Consider the following 22,667-nt stretch of genomic DNA (forward strand, 5'->3'; position numbering starts at 1 on the left):
TGTCTCTACCAAAAAAAAAAAAAAAAGTTTTGTATGTTATATACATTATATACTATATTCTTACAATAAAGTTAGAGAAAATGTTAATAAGAAACCATAAAAGAGAAAATATATTTAAATCATAAATGAGAGAAAATACATTAAGTGGACATGGATCATCGTAATAAAGGTCTTCATCCTCATTGTCCACATGCCAGGTAGGTTGAGGAGGAAGAGGAGCCGTTTCTGCTGTCTCAGCCGTGGCGGAGGTGGGAGAAAATCTGCATATAAGTGAACCTACACAGTTCAAACCATGTTGTTCAAGGGTCAACTGTATAGATCTATCTTGTTCTTTTTAAAAGAGTCTTACTCTGTTGCCCTGGCTGGAGTGCAATAGCATGATCATAGATCATTGTAACCTCAAATTCCTGGGCTCAAGCGATCCTCCCACTTAAGTCTACCAAGTAGCTGGGACTACAGGCATGCACCATGACATCTGGCTAATAGAGATGGAGTCTTGCTATGTTGTCTAGGCTGGTCTTGAACTCCTGGTCTCAAGTGATCCTTCCCATCTTGGCCTCTCAAAGTGTTGGGATTACAGGCATGAGCCATCATGCTCCACCAGTCTTGTTCTTTACATTGCTCAATGCAAGATATCTCACAGCATGAAATGTATGCTATTTTCATATTACAAAGGCAACATCACCATTAAAGACAAGTTAGGAACAAATTTACAAACCAAGAATATAACATTTTATTCATTTCCAGATTATGAGTATTACACAGCATATACATATATTTAGATAATATATAAAACAAAGAATGAACCGTAAGAAGAAGTATTGGTCTGAAATTGCTTCATGGGGCGTCTTTAATTCTGTAAGTTCATGGTAAATGTCTCCCCAAACTCTGGGGCAGGCAGCAGGATAAACTCCAGCATTCACTTATCACTCACAGGACTGCTTAATCCCCTACTGTATTTACAATGCAATTGCAAAGTTATGGCATGGCCATTGGTGACAACAACAGACACCAAGTAGTAAATAAAAGAACTATAGCAGAGTGAACTAATATAAATATGCTTTTGCATTGTCCTCCAGACAATTTCTTTTTTAATCTAAGAGTCAAATCCAGGGTCTATCCCTTGAGTTGTATTCGAGTTATTGCTGCAGAAAAACAAAACAAAACAGAAAAGAGGCATCAGTTTAAGCTACCAGAAAATAGATGGTCAGTGCTACTAGCCCCCCCCTCTGGTGACACTCAAGTGGACACTGGGCTATAGGGAACGTATACATGTCTATAGCAGGTAGGCATGGAAGCACTATTGTGTTAGAGGGGACCCATCAGCTGATAAAATTTGAGCAGATAAAGAGGTTAAGATGAAGGATATTCTTAAAGAAGTTCTGTAAACAGGAAGCAGCACAATGCCCCTGAGGAGGGACAGGATCACCTTGTGAAGGTGGAGACTGCAGTTAACAGAATGTTTCACAGGATTATTCCTTATTCAGTGCTGATGGTGGAAGAAGACTTGAGTTCTTATGATATAAATGGAATCTGTATGACCCACGTGTCAACATAGATAGGCTCTGCAGCTGAACTTTTAAGTAGAGCATCTTCCAGAAACAACTCCGCGCAGCTCACTGTCCTTACCTTTGCCTTGTTCTGAACTGGGAGATAAAGTTTGAACTCTGCGGGCAGTTCATCTTCTGAGTAGAGTCTGTCTGAGAAGTAAACCCTTCGGATGCGACAATTTGCATGGATCTGTGGACACAAGCCTTGTTTGTGCTAAGAGAGGCTAAACATGCCTGATTCCTTTTTCCTGGTTCTTCTACAGGCCCTCTCATACTACTATAAAAGCTTATTCTCTTTAGCATGTTCTTGGCTTGGCTTAGGGGTAGATTCTGGCATGAGGAGATTTTACTTACTTTATTCGCCCACTGAATCTGAACAGACTCGTGAATATTTCTTGGACCTTTTTGAAGCCAAAACTCCCTGGACAGTGACTTGGGAACTTGAGCCAGAAACCAATACTGTTCTGCCACATGGGTCACAAGCCAGTATCAGACAGTATATACCCCACTCCCCTACACCCCCAATTTGGGGCTCCATCTGGAAAAGGAGTAGTACCTGCACTCTTAGGGTCTCAATGTAATTTGTGCCATATGCTCGTCGGGTGAAGTCTGATAAGTTGAACTGAATTTGGTTCCAGCCATCATCCAGCCGCATAGGCATGGTGCAGATGAAGGGTTTGACCCGTGTAGTGCTTTGGTAGTTACTTGCCCGAAACCGCCGACGTACATTCTTGTCATCTAATACCTGTGAAATACAGAGAAGAAAAGTTGCATCAACGCCATCTTGGAAGAAGCAAACAATTTTGTGAAGACCAGGACCTGAACTCCCATAGCCTAGTTTCCCAAGGCTGAGATCCAGAGGAGAATAAACACACATAGGTCATACACTGGATGCAGATGGCCCGGAAGTTTATCTTGTCTGTTGCCAAGGCAACACCAGCTGTTTATGACATATGACACACCCGGCAGGCTCTCAGGCCATAGAATGAGTTCATAAACATTCTTCCCTTTGAAAAGTTAAAAATACTAAAATAGTGAATGATGACCCAATATCAAATAATTACATTCCAAATGGATACCAAGCTAACTCTTTAAGCTTTGAAAACTTATAGCTATTGAATAGATTTTCTAGGTGCTTGTTTAAAAGTCTGACATTAAATTTTGACTAATACCAAACTGTCAAAATAACAAGGACTACATTGAGCTTCTAAGAGAGGCAGAAACGAAAACATACAAAAGGATAAAGTTACTTTTGTAGGGCTACTTTTTCCTATAAGTTGAAAGCTATCTCCTTGGTATACCTAAGAGTGACACAGTCATGTACTCACTTGTACTTCGAAGGTAAAATATTTCTTCAGGTTTTTAATAATCATGACAAGGAAAGGAAGCTTAATTCCCAGTGTCTTCTTAGGGTCTGCAGGACATGTGATATATGTGGTGCTGTAGAGAGAGGAAATACCAATAAACATATCACTTGCCTTTTTTCCTTTGTGGTATGCACAACAACAATACATAGTCCAAGAGGATAAACTAGAAAGCAGATCTATAAGATTCAGATACTTCATCCAATGAGTCCTTCAATGCTTGAGTTAGAGGACGCTTTAAAAAATGCTTAATTCGGAAAGAAAAGCTTAACACAGGACTAGATATCAGCAATATAATATTTGAAAAACAGAGTGAGAACAGTAGAAAAACAAAACTAAGATTATTAGGGCACTGAAAACCACATTGGCCACCCACTGACCAGTACAACCTCGCCCACTCCCAACACATACTTTGGTTAAACAGTAATAGCATAGCTAATGCATACTGCTTAACTATACACTAAGCATGTTTTTAAGTGTTTTATACATATTCATTTATTTAATCCTCACAATATGCCTGTAAAGAAAATGTACTGTCATTCTCCTCATTTTATGATAAGACTATTTAGGCCCAGGGGATTAAGTAACATAAGCTCCAAGCAGCAGAGCTGGATTTACATCAGGAAGTCCAACTTGGCATTTGTGCTATATTATCCTTTATAATGTACTGTGCCTCCCTCGTATATGATGTTGCTGTGAGAACAGAACCGGCAACCTACCTGACATTTGTCCCTTCAATCTCAAGCACAAGGGACTGGATGTCATTATCAGTAATTCGTTTGATGTGGCCATTCCGCACCTATAAAGAAGAAAGTTATATTAGTCCAAGGAGTACAAGATAGAAGCCTGTGACACTGTATGCTTTTACATAGTATTTAAGTAAGCCATGATATTACTCCAACATGGGGTCCATCAACCACCCCAGGAATCCCAGGTAATTTGGCAATCTGTAAACCAGGATAAATTTCTTCCAGAAGAAATCAACTCAGTTTAGATTCAGCTAACATTTACTAAGTGCTTACTATGTACTAGGAATGTTCACATACATTGTCACTTCATCTTCACAACAGAACCTAAGTAGGAGACTGAGGATTTAGGGGGCTTTCTGCTGCCCCATACTGCCTCATGTTTCTTTGGCCAGAAAGGTCAAAGCTGAGTATTGGCCAGCGCTGTGGCTCATGCCTATAATCCGAGCACTCTCCAAGACAGAAGAATTGCTTGAGGCCAAGAGTTCAAGACCAGCCTGAACAAGAAGGCAACAGAGTAAGACCCTGTCTCTAAAAAAAAAGAAAGAAAGAAAGCTGAGGAGGGTAGCAACCAAACACTGAAATCATTTCTCCCCTGGGTTTACTCCTACTTTGTATTTCCTTATCTTGTTTTCCCCATCTTTCTACTTCTTCAAATATGAATTCAAGTCCCATCTATGTCACACACAGATGCCTTCTTTGGCATTTTCAGCCCACATTGACCTCTTTTTTCTATGATTTGTTTTGCTGGCTCATGTTGTTTAGACTACACCATTTAGCACTTCATCCTACATGGTTTTATACTATCTGCTGCATATGTAGGAGGTACGTGATGGGGAGGAATTAATACTTATTACAGATTCCTCCTCTCAAGATATTTAGGGAAGAATAATTATCTTCAAGCATCAAACTCTTAAGTGCCTAATATGGAAAGAGCAGAGATAAGCAAAGGCACTTTGGAAACAGGCAGGATGGTAGGGCTGAATGTATTAGCACATGAAAAAGCTCAACTAGGGTTAGCACGAGATATGTCAGAAAGACAAACATGGTCTTTTCCTAAGTATTGTGAAAACAGCTGCTTTGGGTTATATTCAATGACTCAATCACAATGACTAAAGCTCCCCTCTTTCACTAATCAGCCTTCTGATTACAATTTGGCTTTCCATTCGGCTTGCATATAAAGAGAGAACAGTGTTGAATTTGATGGTTGTAATATTTCAACACAGATTATTAGTTATATGGCAATCTGTTTTTAGACATTAGTCTCTGTGAGTAGTCCATCTACCTGGGGAATGCTTGGGGTTCTCCAGGTGACATATGATATCACTCCCACCCTTTTGTACAACTCCGACTAAATCTTGTCTCCTTAAAACAGCATAATAAGCTCAAGCAAGAATAGAGATCAGTTATTAAGCATCATTTCTATTTTGGTGCTTAGTACTGTGCTAGGTATAGACAAGCATTCAGATATTTGCTGACTTAAGGAATCTGCCACCCTAAAAGCTGACACATCTGAATAGGTTTTCAAGGAGTGTTTCAAAAAAGTTCTTGGATAACATATCCACCACAGACTACTGGAGGAAGCCACAGATGCTGGGGTAGATCACAAAAGCCAAGAGGCTGCCAGCATGAAGAATGCCGTTCCACAAAACATATTTGGTGCCCACTGTCAGAGACAGAATGCTGAGCTAGACAGGACCCCAATCTCCGCCAATGTAGCATTTCTTAGGTTCTCAAGACACAGACGTCACATTGAAACAAAGCTGGCAATGGTCAGTGCCCTCCTACTTTGAATTCTGGGCCTCTTTCCAAGGGAGATTAAGAGCACAAAGACTTGGGTAAGTGTAGAACATGCACACACTGCCAACCAAAGTGGTGATATCCCTCCAGTATTTTCTGTGGAAAATTAGGTGGACTTGTTGGTGAAAGAGGAATTAATCAAGACATTATTCCCAAATAACATGAACAGCCCCAACGATAAGAGCTGGCAGTATTCCAACAAGATGTAAATACTACTTTTATAACAAACCACTATTAATTCAATAACATAATCGTTCTTTCTTAAAAAGGAGCATACTGCAAAGATGAAATAGATGGTCAAATTGAAAGAATTAAGAAGTAATTAAACATGTTGCTATTTAGTAAACCTTTAAAGCACAGCCTCAAATCTACATCTACCAACGTCCCTCAGGCCAGAGTCAACAAGAGGCCTCCTAAGCTCCAGAAAGACCAGCCAGATCTCACGAGGAGGAAATGTTAGGGAATCTGCCTTCTGCCCATCTCAAAGTTTATAGCAGATGACTTCAGTGGAACACTCCAGCAAATCTGACCCATTCAGGTCTTTACAGAAGGAAACAAAGCCTTACACTACTGCAGAAGCCAAGACTGGAAGTCAAGAATAGATTCTGTAGTATTCCTATGCTTCTGCCCTAGAGGCAAACTTTTAGTTGGACTTTCCATACCTCCTAGAGAGATTTCTTTCCCTTAAAGCATTACTAGACAACAACCACACACACAAATTTAACTCTTAGAAAATACAGTGATGTGTTCTACAAGAGAATGTGGTGGGTCAATACAGATTTTTTTGAAGGAGTACCCATTAGTCTCTCTAGAGTTTGATCCTGGCTGGTGGTAAGACAAATTAAACAGAGCTTTGTCGAAAGAGAAAGTTCAGGGTGGCGCCTGTGGCTCAATGAGTAGGGTGCTGGCCCTATATACGGAGGGTGGCGGGTTAAAACCCAGCCCTGGCCAAACTGCAACAAAAAATAGCCGGGCGTTGTGGCAGGCGGCATGGTGGGTGCCTGTAGTCCCAACTACTTGGGAGGCTGAGGCAAGAGACTTGCCTAAGCCCAAGAGCTGGAGATTGCTGTGAGCTGTGATGCCACTGCACTCTATGGAAGGCGACAAAGTGAAACTCTGTCTCTAAAAGATAAATAAATAAATAAAACAGAACAAAGAGAAAGTTCATCCCACAAAGAAAAACTCCTGTAACCTCACTGTTCACAGAGGTTGGAAATCAAGTTGATTTGTTAGTATATTATTTACTGCTTTATTAAGTTCAAAGGGCTGCAAATACAAACTCACTGGGGAAAAAAAAACTAGGATGGGCGGCAGTTGATCAAAGATATGATCAACAGAGTACAGGAAACTTCCCAGAGCCTCTTCTCTAGGCTTTAAAACTAGGATCATTAGGGAAAGGTGGGTGGCAACTTGGAACAAAGCCTCCCAACCACCCTGCAAATCTGCCTATCACTGCCTTAAATTATAAAGGTCTTCCAGGAAACAACTCCCTCTCCTCACACCAGCCTGTGACAAACACGTACAGTAAGATACATGTCCTCAGAAAGCAACAACTTCCTTTCCTTAGCTTCTACCAGGCCATTGAGCAGGCCTGACTTTCTGATGAAGATAAAATGAACTGGTCAGCATTTATTTATTGTTCACAGTGGAAGCATGTTTTCTTTCATGTCCCTCTAAATCAGAAAGACCCAACTGTCTTTGACCTGTTAACCATTCATAACACATCCCCACTATCAAAAAATGGGCTAAAAGTGTTTTATTGCTCAAAAAAAAAATTTAAAGCCAATCTTTTATATTTTTTTAATTTCATGAATCCCCTGTTCCGTTGCCCATGAGCTGGGGGTACACCCAGTTTACTGGCGATTATAGATCAGAATGGTTCTCAGCCTCTGCAGACACTGAGCAGGGGCTGAACCTTCAAGCTCATCTTACACTCATTCTCTCAGGCTTTCCATGGTTGCTAGGGCAACTAAAAAAGAACACTGATATTTTTCCCCTCATGTAAGCCCCAGGGAGAAGGGTTAAGCTGAGAGGAAAAAAATACTACTGGGATAGGGAGGAAGCTGACTGGTGCTATATATTTCTGTGAGTGTTTTAAAAATAACACCAGTTATAGACATTCCCTCCCCCTACTTTCATTTTTCTGGCTCCACCCCCTTACCCTGGCAGGCAGCTGAACCCTCAGCCATCTGGCATCCTGGTCTTAATGACACATGTTCCAATTTACATTAAGCCATTAGAGCTGTCCAGTTCAGTAGGGAAAGTCCCTGTCCTGGGTTTGGGGCCCAGCTCCTAGTCAGAAACTAGGCAGAGGGAGACCTCTGTGGGGAGAACTGGGCATAGCTCCACCTCAACAGACAATGCCTGAGCCTTGCAGGCTCCAAAGTTCAAAGGCTTCTCTCCCTTTGCTGCACTTTACAGAGACTATCCAGACAGCAGAGAAGCAACTCTGCGTACACAAAGACCACCCCTTAGTTAATATGAGGACAATTATGTACACTGCTAACCAGTGTTTCCCTATCAGTGCCTTGAAAAGGCAAGTATAACTAAAACCTATGCCCTAGAATTCAATTACAACAAAAACTATTACTTAAAATAGTGAAAAACATTGACCAACACTGGGAAAGTCAGAAAAAAATCGTTTTACTACTTGTATATCCAAATGCACTCAATTCTACTACTGGAAATTACATCAATTTAACGTGTATCCACAAGGTCTGCTAGCTAAAAGCTAGGATGTAGGGAACACTTTTTCTGAAGAGAGACTGTGTTCATTTTTAAAATTAGGAACAGGAAATGGGAATAACATTACCCAGCATCAACAACAAAAGACTCTGGTTCTAATATTTACTTTGGGAACAGGGGAGGAAACAGCAGCAGCTGAGAGAAAGACAAGAAGAGAAGAGGGAGCAAAGAAAGAGAAGCTTTTGTGAATTAATAATCTCATTTTGCCGAGTTTTAGGGTATTGCCAGTAAAGACCAAATATTATACAATGTTACACATGGATATAAGTGGGAAGAGAACCTCCTGGTACTTTCCTCACAAACCAAAAGTAATGTTTACATTAAACATGAGTCCTTTAATAAATACTACACATTCTTGGTAGAGTTTCTCAGGAGTAGAGATGTATCCAATGTACTCTATACTAATATGAAACCAATATATAAAGAATTACATGTTCATATGAACAATAAAACACAAATATAGTCTAGTAAGGGGGCAGAGGGAGAGGGGGAAGGGAGCAGGGGGAGGACAATTGGAAGGAGGGAGGGCAGGGTGAGGGGCTCTTTTACAACTGGAACTTTACTCTGGAAGTGAAAACAATGTAACCCAAAAATATGTACCCTGTGTTACTTTGAAATAGAAAAATAACAATTAAAAAAAATCAATACTGTAAGATTTGCAGGTTCTAGGGCAGCGCCTGTGGCTCAAGGAGTAGGGAGCTGGTCCCATATGCCAGAGGTGGCGGGTTCAAACCTAGCCCCGGCCAAAATAAATAAATAAAATCCTGCACTGAATTATTTAAAAAAAAAAAAAAAAAAAAAAAGATTTGCAGGTTCTAGAAGTTAAGGGATCATAAAGAAACCCCTAATTTCTTCTACACTCTTGGTTTAAAAATTTACAAAGATCTCTATCAGGAAAGGTAGCATAGCCAGGAACACAGACCTTAAGAAGCCAGTTTCAAGTAGGCCAGGGTGGCGGTATATGCCTGTAATCCCAGGGGTTTGGGAGGCAAGGCAAGGAATCACTTGATCCCAGGAACTTAAGGTTGCAGTGTACTAGATTTGTGCCATGGTATTCTAGCCTGGGCTACAGAGCAAGAGCTAATTTCAAGTGTGATGAGAATTATAGTTGTATATAAATTAACTTAGCCTAGAAAGTCAAGGAAGGCCTCCCAGATGAAGCACTTATGAATTGTGACCTGGAGACTAATAAAGAAATAGAGAAAGGTCGGCGCGGGTGGCTCACTAAGTAGGGCGCTGGCCCCACATACCGGAGGTGGCGGGTTCAAACCCGGCCCTGGCCAAAATAAAATTACCAAGAAATAGAGAAATGGGGGGCGAGGGGGTAGGGTCCAGAAAAAGCACAAGCTTGAAGGTAAGACAGAACAGGACTTCTTTTCATTCAGTAGGAATCTACTGCTAAGAGGAGGAACCTGGTGAGGTGAATGAACCTGAAGAACTAGTTAAGCAAATGCCAGACCAGGGCTGTGCGGCCTTAGAGCCACATTAAGGACTGGGAAAGCCATGGTTCCATGATTAAATTATACAATTTCTGAAGTACGGTTTTACCATATACTTCCTATTCCTAGGCATCTAACTAGGCTATTCCTAGGCATCCCTAGCCTCCTCCAACTCTTGGGCTTAAGCAATTCTCTTGTCTCAGCCTCCCAAGTAGCTGGGACTACAGGCCCCCGCCACAACACCAGGCTATATTTTTGTTGTTGTAGTTGTCATTGTTGTTTTAGCTGGCCTGGGCCAGGTTTGAACCTTCCAGCCTCAGTGTATGTGGCTGGCACCCTACCCACTGAACTACGGGGCGCTGCCAGCTAAAATCATTTTAGACTTGAGCAAATCTCTCAGTTCCTTGCCATACAGCACACTACATGCCATAAATTAATAAGTACTAACTGTAGTCACACATCACTTAATGACAGGGATACATCGAAAAACATTATTATGTGAACATCACAGCTTCTACTTACACAAACCTAAATGGCATAACCTACTGTATACCTAGGCTATAGGCTACAAACCTGTACATGAAATTACTGCACTGAATGCTGTAGACAACTGTAACACAATGGCTAAGTATTTGTGTATTTAAACATATCTAAGTACAGAAAAAATATAATAAAAATATGGCATAAGAGAAAAATGGTATACCTGGATAAGATGCTTAGCACGAATGGAGTTTGCAGCACTAAAACTTGCTCTGGGTGAGCCACTGAGTAATGGTGAGCGAATATGCAGGTCTATGACATTACTATATACTGCTGTCGGCTGCAGACTTAAAAACACTGTACAATTTGGCTACACTGAATTTATTAAAAATTTTTTTCTGGGTGGCGCCTGTGGCTCAGTGAGTAGGGCACCGGCCCCATATACCGAGGGTGGCAGGTTCAAACCTGGCCCTGGCCAAACTGCAACAAAAAAAATAGCCGGGTGTTGTGGTGGGCGCCTGTAGTCCCAGCTACTTCGGAGGCTGAGGCAAGAGAATCCCTTAAGCCCAAGAGTTTGAGGTTGCTGTGAGCTGTGATGCCATGGCACTCTACCAAGGATGACACACTGAGACTCTGTCTCAAAAAAAAAAAAAAAAAAAGAAACTATGACAAACACATTACCCTAGGTTTACCAAGTGTCAGAATCAATAATATCACTGTCTTCCACCTCCTTATCTTGTTCCACTAGGTCTTCAGGGGCAATAACACTGACGGAGTTGTCATGTCCTATGATAACAATGCCTTCTTCTAGAATACATCCTGAAGGCCCTGACAAAGGCTGTTTTACAGTTAAACTTTTTTAAAAAGTAAGTAGCTCTGGGGCGGCGCCTGTGGCTCAAAGGGGTGGGGCACAAGCCCCATATGCCAGAGGTGGGGAGTTCAAACCCAGCCCTGGCCAAAAACTGCAAAAAAAAAAGTAGCTCATGCCTGTAATCCTGGCATTCTGTTATGCTTAGGTGGGAGGATTGCTTGAAGTCAGGAGTTGGAGACCAGCCTGAGCAAGAGCGAGACCCATCTCTACTAAAAATAGAAAAAATTAGCTGGGTATGGTGGCACATTCCTGTAGTCCCAGCTACTCAGGTAGAGACAGGAGAATAGCTTAGACCCGGGAGTTTGAGGCTGCTGTAAGCTAGGCTGACACCATGGCAGACTAGCCTGAGTAACAGAGTGAGCCTCTGTCTCAAAAAAACAAAAACAAGTAGGTTATTTATAATAAAAATGATAAACAGTACAGTAGATACATAAACCAGCAACATATTTTATCAAGTACTATGTACTCTACATAACTGTATGTTCTGTAATTTCATATCACTGGCAGTGTAGATTTGTTTACATTTACTCACAAACACGTAAGTAATGCATTGTGTTATGACAGTAAGACAGCTATGATGTCACTAAGTGACAGGAATTTTTCCATTATAATCTTACAGAACCTCTGTCGTATATATAGTCTGTCATTGACCAAAAACTTCATTATGTGACCCATGACTGTATATGCCATGTTACTAACCATGTCATATACGTCTTCATTTGTTTATAATCATGAAACGTTGATGAGAAAACTGAACTGTTAATACTTGCGCAAAATTACACAACTAAAATGGAACATAACCAGGTTTCAAAGATACTATTTTTTTTCTCTTAAAGAACCTGCAATACACAATAGAAAACTGCCATAACCCAATCTAGAGAGCCACAGGAACATGGAGAAGATTTAAGCTCCCATCGAAAATAATGCTTAAGTGCCCATCCAGGGATGAAAAAAAGAGAGAAAGGAAGGGAGGGAGGGAAAGAAAATGATGTTTAAGTTTAGATTTGAAGAATGAGATGTGGAGGGCTATGAGCTTCAAAGAGTGTAGGATAAAATGCAGGGGTTAACAAACATTATGAGCAAGCCATACCCACAAAATAGTTTGCAAATTAAGTGGTATTGTGAATACTGCATTCTCTTCTCACATTCACAAAGCCTAAACAGAAGTCAAACCTAAGTTTTCGAGAGTCTTCATAGAAACCAAATAGAAACGCTTTCTCAGGCGGCGCCTGTGGTTCAGTGAGTAGGGCACTGGCCCCATATACTGAGGGTGGCGGGTTCAAACCCGGACCCAGTCAAACTGCAACAACAACAACAACAACAAAAATAGCCAGGCATTGTGGTGGGTGCCTGTAATCCCAGCTGCCCAGGAGGCTAAGTAAAGAGAATCGCCTAAGCCCAGGAGTTGGAGGTTGCTGTGATCTGCCTGATGCCACGGCACTCTACTGAGAGTGATAAAGTGAGACTCTGTCTCTAAAAAAAAGAAAGAAAGAAAAAGAAAAGACATGCTTTCTCTATAAACTCAGGAAGGAGACTAGTAAAAGATGTGTGAAATAAAAATAATTAAAAATACGCACCATACTCAATACATACCTAATGGAAGAGGTCCGGGCTAGACAAGTGTGTCCTTCCCTCCGCCTCCACTTTGCCCTTACCACAACTTTGCCTTATTCCCTAGGAGAAGGAAAAATGTCTTCTCTATCTTCCCAAATCTACACAATGCCTATCACTTAGCTGTTGCTCAATAAATCTTTGATAAGTGTATCAATTCCCGGCATTGCCCCAACTGGATTGGATTCCAGACTTTATAATACAGCTGAGAAAAAATACACAAACAACAAAGCCTATGGATATGGCTCCAAACTTTCCTTTCCCTCCATCTCCTTCCCTTTCCCTGGGGGTAGGAGACTCACTTCTAAACACTTTCCAATCTACTCTAAATAAGTGTTAGAAATAAATTATTAACTTCTACCATTGTGAGGAATTTGCCTGAAATCAGTGTTCTACAGGTTTTCTTTGCAAAGCGTCTGTTTAATTTAGTCCATTTAACTAATCCTGCCAATCAATTTAAATGTTTTCACGTGTTTATCTCATTAGGCTACCATCTGACCTCTAGTGGCACCGTTAAGGGACACAGCGCACCATGGTTACTTTGCTTTTATATTCTCTGTGTAAACATTTTGACTAATCAAAAAGCTACATTTGAAAAATAAAACACACCACATTGAGATCAAGTTCAGAAGGGTTAAAATAGAAAACTGATAGAAGTTTCATACCAGAAATTCTAAGGCCTCCCCACCACTGGAATTTTTTTTTTTTTTATTGTTGGGGATTCATTGAGGGTACAATAAGCCAGTTACACTGACCACCACTGGAATTTTTTTAGTGTTAGTTCTCTGACTTGCTCTGAAAACCTCTTGTCCTAGGTCAAGTCCCAGTTTCTATTTCTTTTCTTGCTTTCTTTCTTTTTTTTTTATTGTTGGGGATTCATTGAGGGTACACAGAAGCAGGTTAAATTGATTGCTTTTGTTAGATAAGGACCCTCTTGTATTTGTGTCCCGCCCCCAAAAGGTGAACCCTATCCCTTAACTCCCCAAGCCCTCCCTCCTTCCTCTTCTCAGATCTATTTCAATTGACTTATATCAATACTTTTGTTACAATTCAGTTTCCAAGTTCCACTGACACAGAGGCCACTCTTTTCAGGTCTTCTGACAGCCCATTACTAAGTCAAGCCACAGCTGGGAACCAACATCTTTACAATGTTCCCAGAGGTGTAATTTCAGAGTTTGTGATGCTTTATTCCATTGCAAACAAAACCAAGGAACTGAATGAAAACTTTAGTAATGCAGGAAAAAAGTTAAGGAACTGCTTTCCTACGTAATACTCTTGGCAATAGCTCTAGCTTGTGGATAGCATCATCTGAAAGAGAAGAGATTTTTCAAATATGCAAAAGTCCAGCTTAATTATATTCAGAACGTTCAACTGCCTCATGAATGACACTATGAACACACCACACTCAAAGTTGCTCTGAAAATGTAGAAATCCCTAGTACCGAAAAGCAGGCTGCCCATGTTCTCTCCCAACTTCTATGTGGCCCAAGGCTCTCATCTATGGACAAGGAGAAACAGAAGTTGTTCTAAAATCCGAAATCCTTGGCTTCATTACCAATAAATCCAGCTTAAATTGCTCCACATGCATCTCTATAAAAACACCATTCAGTATACCATCTCTCTCCATTCTCTCCAAAGCAGGAGATAGCTAAGGATATTCCCTATATCACCTTCTTCCATATTGGAGTGCCTACCTTAAATTATATTCAAAAATTGGTACGGCTGATTACCTGGGATTTGCACAAGGATAGAAATACCGAAGTAATAAAATGCAGACCAACTCATAGACAGGTAGCGGTTACTTAACATTTCCAAAATGTAGACAGGGTCATTATCTCCTGTTGTCAGTTAAACTATCAGCTGGTCGATGCCTAAATAAAGACACTGTATTTAGCTCTGAGATTATTAATTCAGACAAGACTTTTGTCATCATTTTGCAGTTTTCCTGAAAGGGAAATCAGGCACTAAAGGCCAAGTACCGACTCCAACTCTCAGAAAGTAGAAAAGCAGCTCAAAGCCACAGAATTCTGGTTTATTAGGGATGAGTGAGAAGAAGGAAGCAAATGAATGAAACCCAAGCATCACTGGCTTGGCTGGAGCCTTTCTAGCTATGCCTCTGAGGGTGCCTGAACAAAGAGTCTGTGTCTAGTGCCCAGGACAGTGCCTGGCACAAAACTGGGTATTTGTGGAATCTGTGAACAGCAGTTCCTTTCATCTGTATGTCCCCAAAGCTTCCTCACATAAGTTTAGGCGTTTCACGCTATGAGATGAGCACTATCAACCCCATTATATTGACGATAGGGAAATGGTGGCTCAAAAAAACTGACCAAGTCTGCGGCACGGGACCGCGGTACCAACCACACCACAGCCACCGGACACTTACGCCCCAGCCACGCCCACCCAAATGCAGCCCCAACCCCCGCACGCTGCTTACACCACGCGCCCGCCTTGCGCCTCAGTCCCGCGGGGCAGCCACAAGGAACAGCAGCGGCCTCCCAGCCTCTCCCAGGCCCCAAATCGACACAACTATTCCCCGTCCCCAACCCCCGGACCACAAGGAAGCGCCCCTGCACCCCGCCCCGCCGCCCCTAGCCGACCTTTTTGTCCCAAATTTGCAGGGGCTTGCTGCCGATGCTGTAGAGGATGGAGAGGAAGCCGCTCTGGAAAGTGTTTTTGAACATCTCGCAGGCGGCCTTCTCCGCAGCCGCCCCGGAGCCGATTTAGGCCCCGGAGTAGATATGAACACTGAGTGGCGAAGGCAAAGTAGGGTGTCGGCCCTGGTCTGAAGAAGAGTAGCTGAGCTTCTGACCTCCCCCTCTGCACTCCTGACGGCGGGACGGAGAGACAGGAACGCTATGTTCGCCAACTTGAGCAACGAAAAGGTCACCTCAGTACAGAAACCACGGCAACTGCCGGCCACACCGCTCTCTCCGCCTTAAATGGAGGCGGAAGGCGCCTGCTGCTTAACATGAATCCATCCGCCCATATGGGCCCGCCCCCCTGGGAGCGCGAAACCAATCCCGCCACAAGGATTAGGACTTCCGGTTCTTTCTGCTCACAGATCCCGCCCTTTTGATCCTCCCTTTGTGAAAAGAACTCTGTTGCCAAGGGACTATTTTTTCATCGTTGTCCGAGAACTGCTTTTTTGGACTGCGGAAGGAGATAAAGAGATCACAGATACGTGTTAGCGCTTGCGTGGTGTCATGGAAACGGGGAGGGATGAAGAGAGGGGGTGTGTGTGTGTGTGTGTGTGTGTGTGTGTGTCAGGCCCCGCCCCCTGCAGAGGAAGGAGGAGTTAGGTCACTTAAAGAAAAGAGGAGGGTGGGCGGCGCCTATGGCTCAGTCGGTAAGGCGCCGGCCCCATATACCGAGGGTGGCGGGTTCAAGCCCAGCCCCGACCAAACTGCAACCAAACAAAAATAGCCGGGCGTTGTGGCAGGCGCCTGTAGTCCCAGGTACTTGGGAGGCTGAGGCAAGAGAATCGCTTAAGCCCAGGAGTTGGAGGTTGCTGTGAGCTGTGTGAGGCCACGACACTCTACCAAGGGCCATAAAGTGAGACTGTCTCTACAAAAAAAAAAAAAAAGAGCAGGGCAGAGGGAAGTGGCTCTTGACTGGCAAGGTACCTTACCTGGTGTCCTGCGAACGCCAAATAAATGCTTGTTTATAGCAAGGTTATAGCAAGTTAACCAATATTGAGCGCTAATGGTGTTAAGCGCCTTATATGTTAACATATCACTGACTTTAACATAGGATCATCCCAGTAGGTATCTTAACATGTGAGATGCAGTCAAAGCCATACTATGAGGAAAGTTTACCACCTACAGTGCATTAATTGGAAAACAAAAGCCTGAACATTAATATATACGCAGAAATTAATCAAATTAAACAATAAAGGTCGAGTAGGTTGAGTGGAACCTACAGGTCATTTTTTAAAATATCAATTACCATATAATACCTAGAACATTTTGGAAAAGAAATAAAATAAGCTATGGTATTTCAAGTGTGGAAATCCCAAACATTGAAGACACCCATCAGTCACTGAGCATCTCCAGACATACTACAGTGTGTGCCTCAGCCTGTGTTAGGTTTTATGACTGACGGAAAGGAGCCTGCAGCTGACATCATCATCATTATATCAGTTTTTATCCATTACAGCAGTAAATTGAGCATTTATTATGTATTAGGCACTATATAAAATACTTTAGGCTGTATCAACTCATTAAATCCTCACATCAACCCCCTGGATAATCCAGCCAGAATTTTTGAACTCAAGGGGAAAATATATGACTCTTATTGCCATAGAAAGCAAAAACTTGGGCAGAGGAGAGCAAGATGGCGGCTGAGTAACAGCTTCCTTGCATCTGGGCACCATGAGTCTGGGGAGATAGGACTCCAGGCATGTCTGGCTGGTGGGATCTGCCTATCATCACCCCGTGGATACAGGGACTCAGCGAGAGACTTCTGGACCCCAAGAGGAGGACTAAAACAGTGGAAAACCAGCAAGTGGTCACATGTGTTCAATGGGTCTGAACCCGCCCGCAACTGTAAATTCAGAAGCAGCGAGACTGCAAACCGGAAAGGCCTTACCTGTGAACTGTTTTGGTGTCTTTGGACTTGGCACTCAGTTGAACTGCCTTGGGGAGAGCCTGAGCGGGAGTGCTGAGAACTTTGGCTGCTGTCTAGGGCCCCAGTCTGAGCCGCTGAGCCTGACGGAGCTAATAGTGTTTGGCTGTGGGCCACAGGGAGTCAATGTGAGTGATCTGCCCCGGCAAGCTCCGCCCTCAGGGTCGCAGAGCTAGAAATGGGTGGGAGCTGGTAACCTAGCGACTGAGTAGCCTAAGGGTGGGGTCTGAGCCGCCTTGCAGCCCTAACCCTCAGGGGCAGAGTGAGAACTGTTTTGGCACATTGGGTAAGTTGATAGCCATTTCAGCAGTGATTCCAGCGACAAGCACTTTCCTGGGAAAGCTTCTGCTCAGCAAGTTTACAAGTTCAAAGTGCCTTTGAAGAGGGCTGAAGAGAGATTTAGGGTGTCTACCTGCTGGGGTTTGAGAAATCAGCAGCTTCCAGTCGTATCACAACTGTGATTAACATCTCATAACCCAGAAGACCACGTGTTGCCCAGACAATATTCAACAACATATACATACTGCTTTGTTTTTGGTTGTATTCTGGTTTTTCGTTTGTTTGTTTGTTATTGTTTTATTTGTTTGGTTGTTTTTTTGTTTATTTTGATGTTGATGTTGTTTTGTTTTTAATTTCAACCTTTTCTGTACAGATCTTTTTTCTTTCTCAATTTTTTTATTTTAATTATAATTTCCCATTGCTGCCTTTTTCAATAACTAGAACTTTATTTTTGCTAGTGTTTCTACCCCTATTATTTGGTTTTTCACCCAATTTTATCCCGTAAAGTTTTCTCTTTGCTTGTTTTGGTTTGATTTATAGCATTTTTGTTTTTTCTCTCTACTTCGTGGAGGTGGGGTACTGTGTCTGATCAGGTTAGCAAAGAGCTGCTGACCTCAAGGGAACCACCCAACTGGGCACCCCAAGAAAGTGGTTTTTTTTAAAGGTTGTGTCAAAGTACCCTACTGTACACCTATATTGCTCTGTCTCCCTCTTTCGGTGCCTCTCTTCTTTTTGTCAATATTCCTTTTACCCACCCCCTCTCCTTTCTCTATTTTTTTTTTTCTTTTCACTCGGTCCTCCTTTCTTTCATCCCTTTCTTGCTCTTCAACCTTCTCACCCTTCTGGTCCTGTACCAAAAGAACTCATCGAACCCTTAGTCCACAGGCACAAGAACTTAAAGAGCAAGAGGAAGTGAAAGGAAAATTAGGGCAAGGAAACAGATAAAAGAAATCACTCATGAGGAAGAATCAGCAGAAAACTCCAGGCAACATGAAGAACCAGTCCAGAACAACCCTGCCAAGGGACCATGAGGTAGCTACTGCAGAGGATTCCACCTATAAAGAAATGTTAGGAATGACAGAAAGGGAATTTAGAATACACATGTTGAAAACAATGAAAGAAATGATGGAAACAATGAAGGAAACTGCTAATAAAGTGGAAAATAACCAAAAGGAAATCCAAAAACAGAATCAAAAAAGAGATGAACGATATGAAGAATATAAAAAGGATATAGCAAAGCTGAAGGAACTGAAACAGCCAATTAGGGAACTTAAAGATGCAATGGAAAGTATCAGCAACAGGTTAGACCATGCAGAAGAAAGAATTTCAGAGGTAGAAGACAAAGTTCTTGAGATAACTCAGATAGTAAAAGAGGCAGAAAAGAAGAGAGAGAAAGCAGAATGTTCACTGTCAGAATTATGGGACTTTATGAAGTGTTCCAACATGTGAGTTATAGGAATTCCAGAAGGGGAAGAAGAATGCCCCAGAGGAATGGAAGCCATACTAGAGAATATTAGAAAAGAAAATTTCCCAAATATCACCAAAGATTCTGACACACTGCTTTCAGAGGGATATCAGACCCCAGGTCGCCTCAACTCTAACCAAGCTTCTCCAAGACACATTGTGATGAACCTGTCCAAAGTCAAGACAAAAGAAAAGATTCTGCAAGCTGCCAGGAGTAAGCTCCAGTTGATCTACAGAGGCAAATCCATCAGAGTGACCACAGACTTCTCTAATGAAACTTTTCAAGCAAGAAGACAATGGTCATCTACCTTTAATCTACTTAAACAGAACAATTTCCAGCCCACAATTCTGTACCCTGCTAAGCTAAGCTTCAAAATTGACGGAGAAATCAAATCATTTACGGATATACAAACATTGAGGAAATTCGCCACAACAAGACCAGCTCTACAGGAAATACTTCCACCTGTTCTGCACACTGACCACCACAACGGATCAGCAGCGAAGTAAGAACTCAGAAATTAAAGGACAGAACCAAACCTCCACACTGATGCAAAAGATAAAACTAAGCAATGGACTCTCACAAAATAAGACGAATAGAATACTACCACACTTATCAATTATCTCAATATATGTTAATGGCTTGAATTCCCCACCAAAGAGACATAGATTGGCTGACTGTATTAAAAAACACAAGCCATCCATTTGCTGTCTACAAGAATCACACCTGGCTTCAAAAGACAAATTAAAGCTCCGAGTCAAGGGTTGGAAGACAATTTCTCAGGCAAATGGAATTCAGAAGAAAAGAGGAGTTGCAATCTTATTTTCAGATTCATGTAGATTTAAAGCAACTAAAGTCAAAAAAGACAAAGATGGTCACTTTATATTGGTCAAGGGAAAAATACAACAAGAAGATGTTTCAATTCTAAATATTTATGCACCCAATTTAAATGCTCCCAGATTCTTGAAACAGACCTTACTCAATCTGAGCAATATGATATCTGATAATACCATAATAACAGGGGACTTTAACACTCCTCTTACAGAGCTAGACAGATCCTCTAAACAGAAATTAAACAAAGATGTAAGAGATTTAAATGAGACCCTAGAACAACTGTGCTTGATAGACGCATATAGAACACCCCATCCCAAAGATAAAGAATATACATTCTTCTTATCACCCCATGGAACATTCTCCAAAATTGATCATATCCTGGGACACAAAAAAAATATCAACAGAATCAAAAGAATTGAAATTTTACCTTGTATCTTCTCAGACCATAAGGTACTAAAGGTGGAACTCAACTCTAACAAAAACGCTTGACCCCACACAAAGGCATGGAAACTAACCTATCTTCTATTGAATAACAGATGGGTGCAGGAAGAAATAAAACAGGAAATCATTAACTTCCTTGAGCATAACAACAATGAAGACACAAGCTACCAAAACCTGTGGGATACTGCAAAAGCAGTTTTGAGAGGAAAATTCATCTCTTTAGATGCCTACATTCGAAAAACAGAAAGAGAGTGCATCAACAATCTCACAAGCCATCTTATGGAATTGGAAAAAGAAGAACAATCTAAGAAGAACAATCTAATTTCAGTAGCAGAAAAGAAATCTCCAAAATCAAATCAGAGATCAATGAAATTGAAAACAAAAGAATCATTCAGAAAATTAATGAAACAAGGAGTTGGTTTTTTGAAAAAATAAATAAAATAAATAAACCACTGGCCAGACTAATGAGGAATAGAAAAGTAAAATCTCTAGTAACCTCAATCAGAAATGATAAAGGGGAAATAACAACTGATCCCACAGAGATACAAGAGATCATCTCTGAATACTACCAGAAACTCTATGCCCAGAAATTTGACAATGTGAAGGAAATGGATCAATATTTGGAATTACACCCTCTCCCTAGACTCAGCCAGGAAGAAATAGAGCTCCTGAGCAGACCAATTTCAAGCACTGAGATAAAAGAAACAATAAAAAAATCTTCCAACCAGAAAATGCCCTGGTCCAGATGGCTTCACACCAGAATTCTATCAAACCTTTAAGGAAGAGCTTATTCCTGTACTGCAGAAATTATTCCAAAAAATTGAGGAAGAAGGAATCTTCCCCAACACATTCTATGAAGCAAACATCACCCTGATACCGAAACCAGGAAAAGACCCAAACAAAAAGGAGAATTTCAGACCAATCTCACTCATGAATATAGATGCAAAAATTCTCAACAAAATCCTAGCCAATAGATTACAGCTTATCATCAAAAAAGTCATTCATCATGATCAAGTAGGCTTCATCCCAGGGATGCAAGGCTGGTTTAACATACGCAAGTCCATAAACATTATCCACCATATTAACAGAGGCAAAAATAAAGATCACATGATCCTCTCAATAGATGCAGAAAAAGCATTTGATAAAATCCAGCATCCTTTTCTAATTAGAACACTGAAGAGTATAGGCATTGATGGCACATTTCTAAAACTGATTGAAGCTATCTATGACAAACCCACAGCGAATATTTTACTGAATGGAGTAAAACCGAAAGCTTTTCCTCTTAGGACTGGAACCAGACAAGGTTGTCCTCTGTCACCTTTACTATTCAACGTAGTGCTGGAAGTTCTAGCCAATACAATTAGGCAAGACAAGGAAATAAAGGGAATGCAAATGGGAGCAGAGGAGGTCAAACTCTCCCTCTTTGCTGACGACATGATCTTATACTTAGAGAACCCCAAAGACTCAACCACAAGACTCCTAGAAGTCATCAAAAAATACAGTAATGTTTCAGGATATAAAATCAATGTCCACAAGTCAGTAGCCTTTGTGTACACCAATAACAGTCAAGATGAGAAGCTAATTAAGGACACAACTCCCTTCACCATAGTTTCAAAGAAAATGAAATACCTAGGAATATACCTAACGAAGGAGGTGAAGGACCTCTATAAAGAAAACTATGAAATCCTCAGAAAGGAAATAGCAGAGGATATTAACAAATGGAAGAACATACCATGCTCATGGACGGGAAGAATCAACATTGTTAAAATGTCTATACTTCCCAGAGCAATCTACCTATTCAATGCCATTCCTATCAAAATACCAACATCGTACTTTCAAGATTTGGAGAAAATGATTCTGCGTTTTGTATGGAACTGGAAAAAACCCCGTATAGCTAAGGCAGTTCTTAGTAATAAAAATAAAGCTGGGGGCATCAGCATACCAGATTTTAGTCTGTACTACAAAGCCATAGTGCTCAAGACAGCATGGTACTGGCACAAAAACAGAAACATAGACACTTTGGATCAAATTGAAAACCAAGAAATGAAACTAACATCTTACAACCACCTAATCTTCGATAAACCAAACAAGAACATATCTTGGGGGAAAGACTCCCTATTCAATAAATGGTGTTGGGAGAACTGGATGTCTACATGTAAAAGACTGCAAGTGGACCCACACCTTTCCCCACTCACAAAAATTGATTCGAAATGGATAAAGGACTTAAATTTAAGGCACGAAACAATAAAAATCCTCAAAGAAAGCATAGGAAAAACACTGGAAGATATTGGCCTGGGGAAAGACTTCATGAAGAAGACTGCCATGGCAATTGCAACAACAACAAAAATAAACAAATGGGACTTCATTAAACTGAAAAGCTTCTGTACAGCTAAAGAGACAACAACCAAAGCAAAGAGACACCC

The 22,667-nt window shown here is 41.4% G+C and overlaps 1 protein-coding gene across 2 annotated transcripts; it reads right to left on the bottom strand.

Moving 5' to 3' along the window:
* Positions 1-709: 709 nt before the first annotated feature.
* CFAP20 (cilia and flagella associated protein 20) lies at positions 710-15,546 on the bottom strand. Of its 2 annotated transcripts, none has more exons than XR_008382524.1 (6): positions 15,203-15,538; positions 3,634-3,713; positions 2,879-2,990; positions 2,107-2,295; positions 1,630-2,014; positions 710-1,145 (listed from the first exon to the last, which is right to left on the bottom strand). XR_008382524.1 is itself a non-coding variant. In XM_053602905.1 (6 exons), exons 1-6 carry the CDS (start codon positions 15,284-15,286, stop codon positions 1,140-1,142), a joined length of 582 nt encoding a protein of 193 aa, XP_053458880.1. In that variant the 5' UTR covers positions 15,287-15,546; the 3' UTR covers positions 710-1,139. The 2 variants fall into 2 exon arrangements, 1 of the variants encoding a protein (XP_053458880.1); XM_053602905.1 differs by having other exon boundaries at positions 1,630-1,740; positions 15,203-15,546.
* Positions 15,547-22,667: the final 7,121 nt, after the last annotated feature.

This window comes from Nycticebus coucang, chromosome 2 (assembly GCF_027406575.1).
Source record: "Nycticebus coucang isolate mNycCou1 chromosome 2, mNycCou1.pri, whole genome shotgun sequence".
Classification (NCBI taxonomy): domain Eukaryota; kingdom Metazoa; phylum Chordata; class Mammalia; order Primates; family Lorisidae; genus Nycticebus; species Nycticebus coucang.

Excerpts from the sequence above, each read along its gene's own strand:
- CFAP20 (XM_053602905.1), bottom strand. The coding sequence starts at position 15,286 with ATGTTCAAAAACACTTTCCAGAGCGGCTTCCTCTCCATCCTCTACAGC. Across the intron at positions 2,296-2,878 it reads ATTTTACCTTCGAAGTACAA|GTATTAGATGACAAGAATGT; the intron begins GTGAGTACATGA and ends TGTATTTCACAG. Across the intron at positions 1,741-2,106 it reads TTGAGACCCTAAGAGTGCAG|ATCCATGCAAATTGTCGCAT; the intron begins GTACTACTCCTT and ends TTGTGTCCACAG.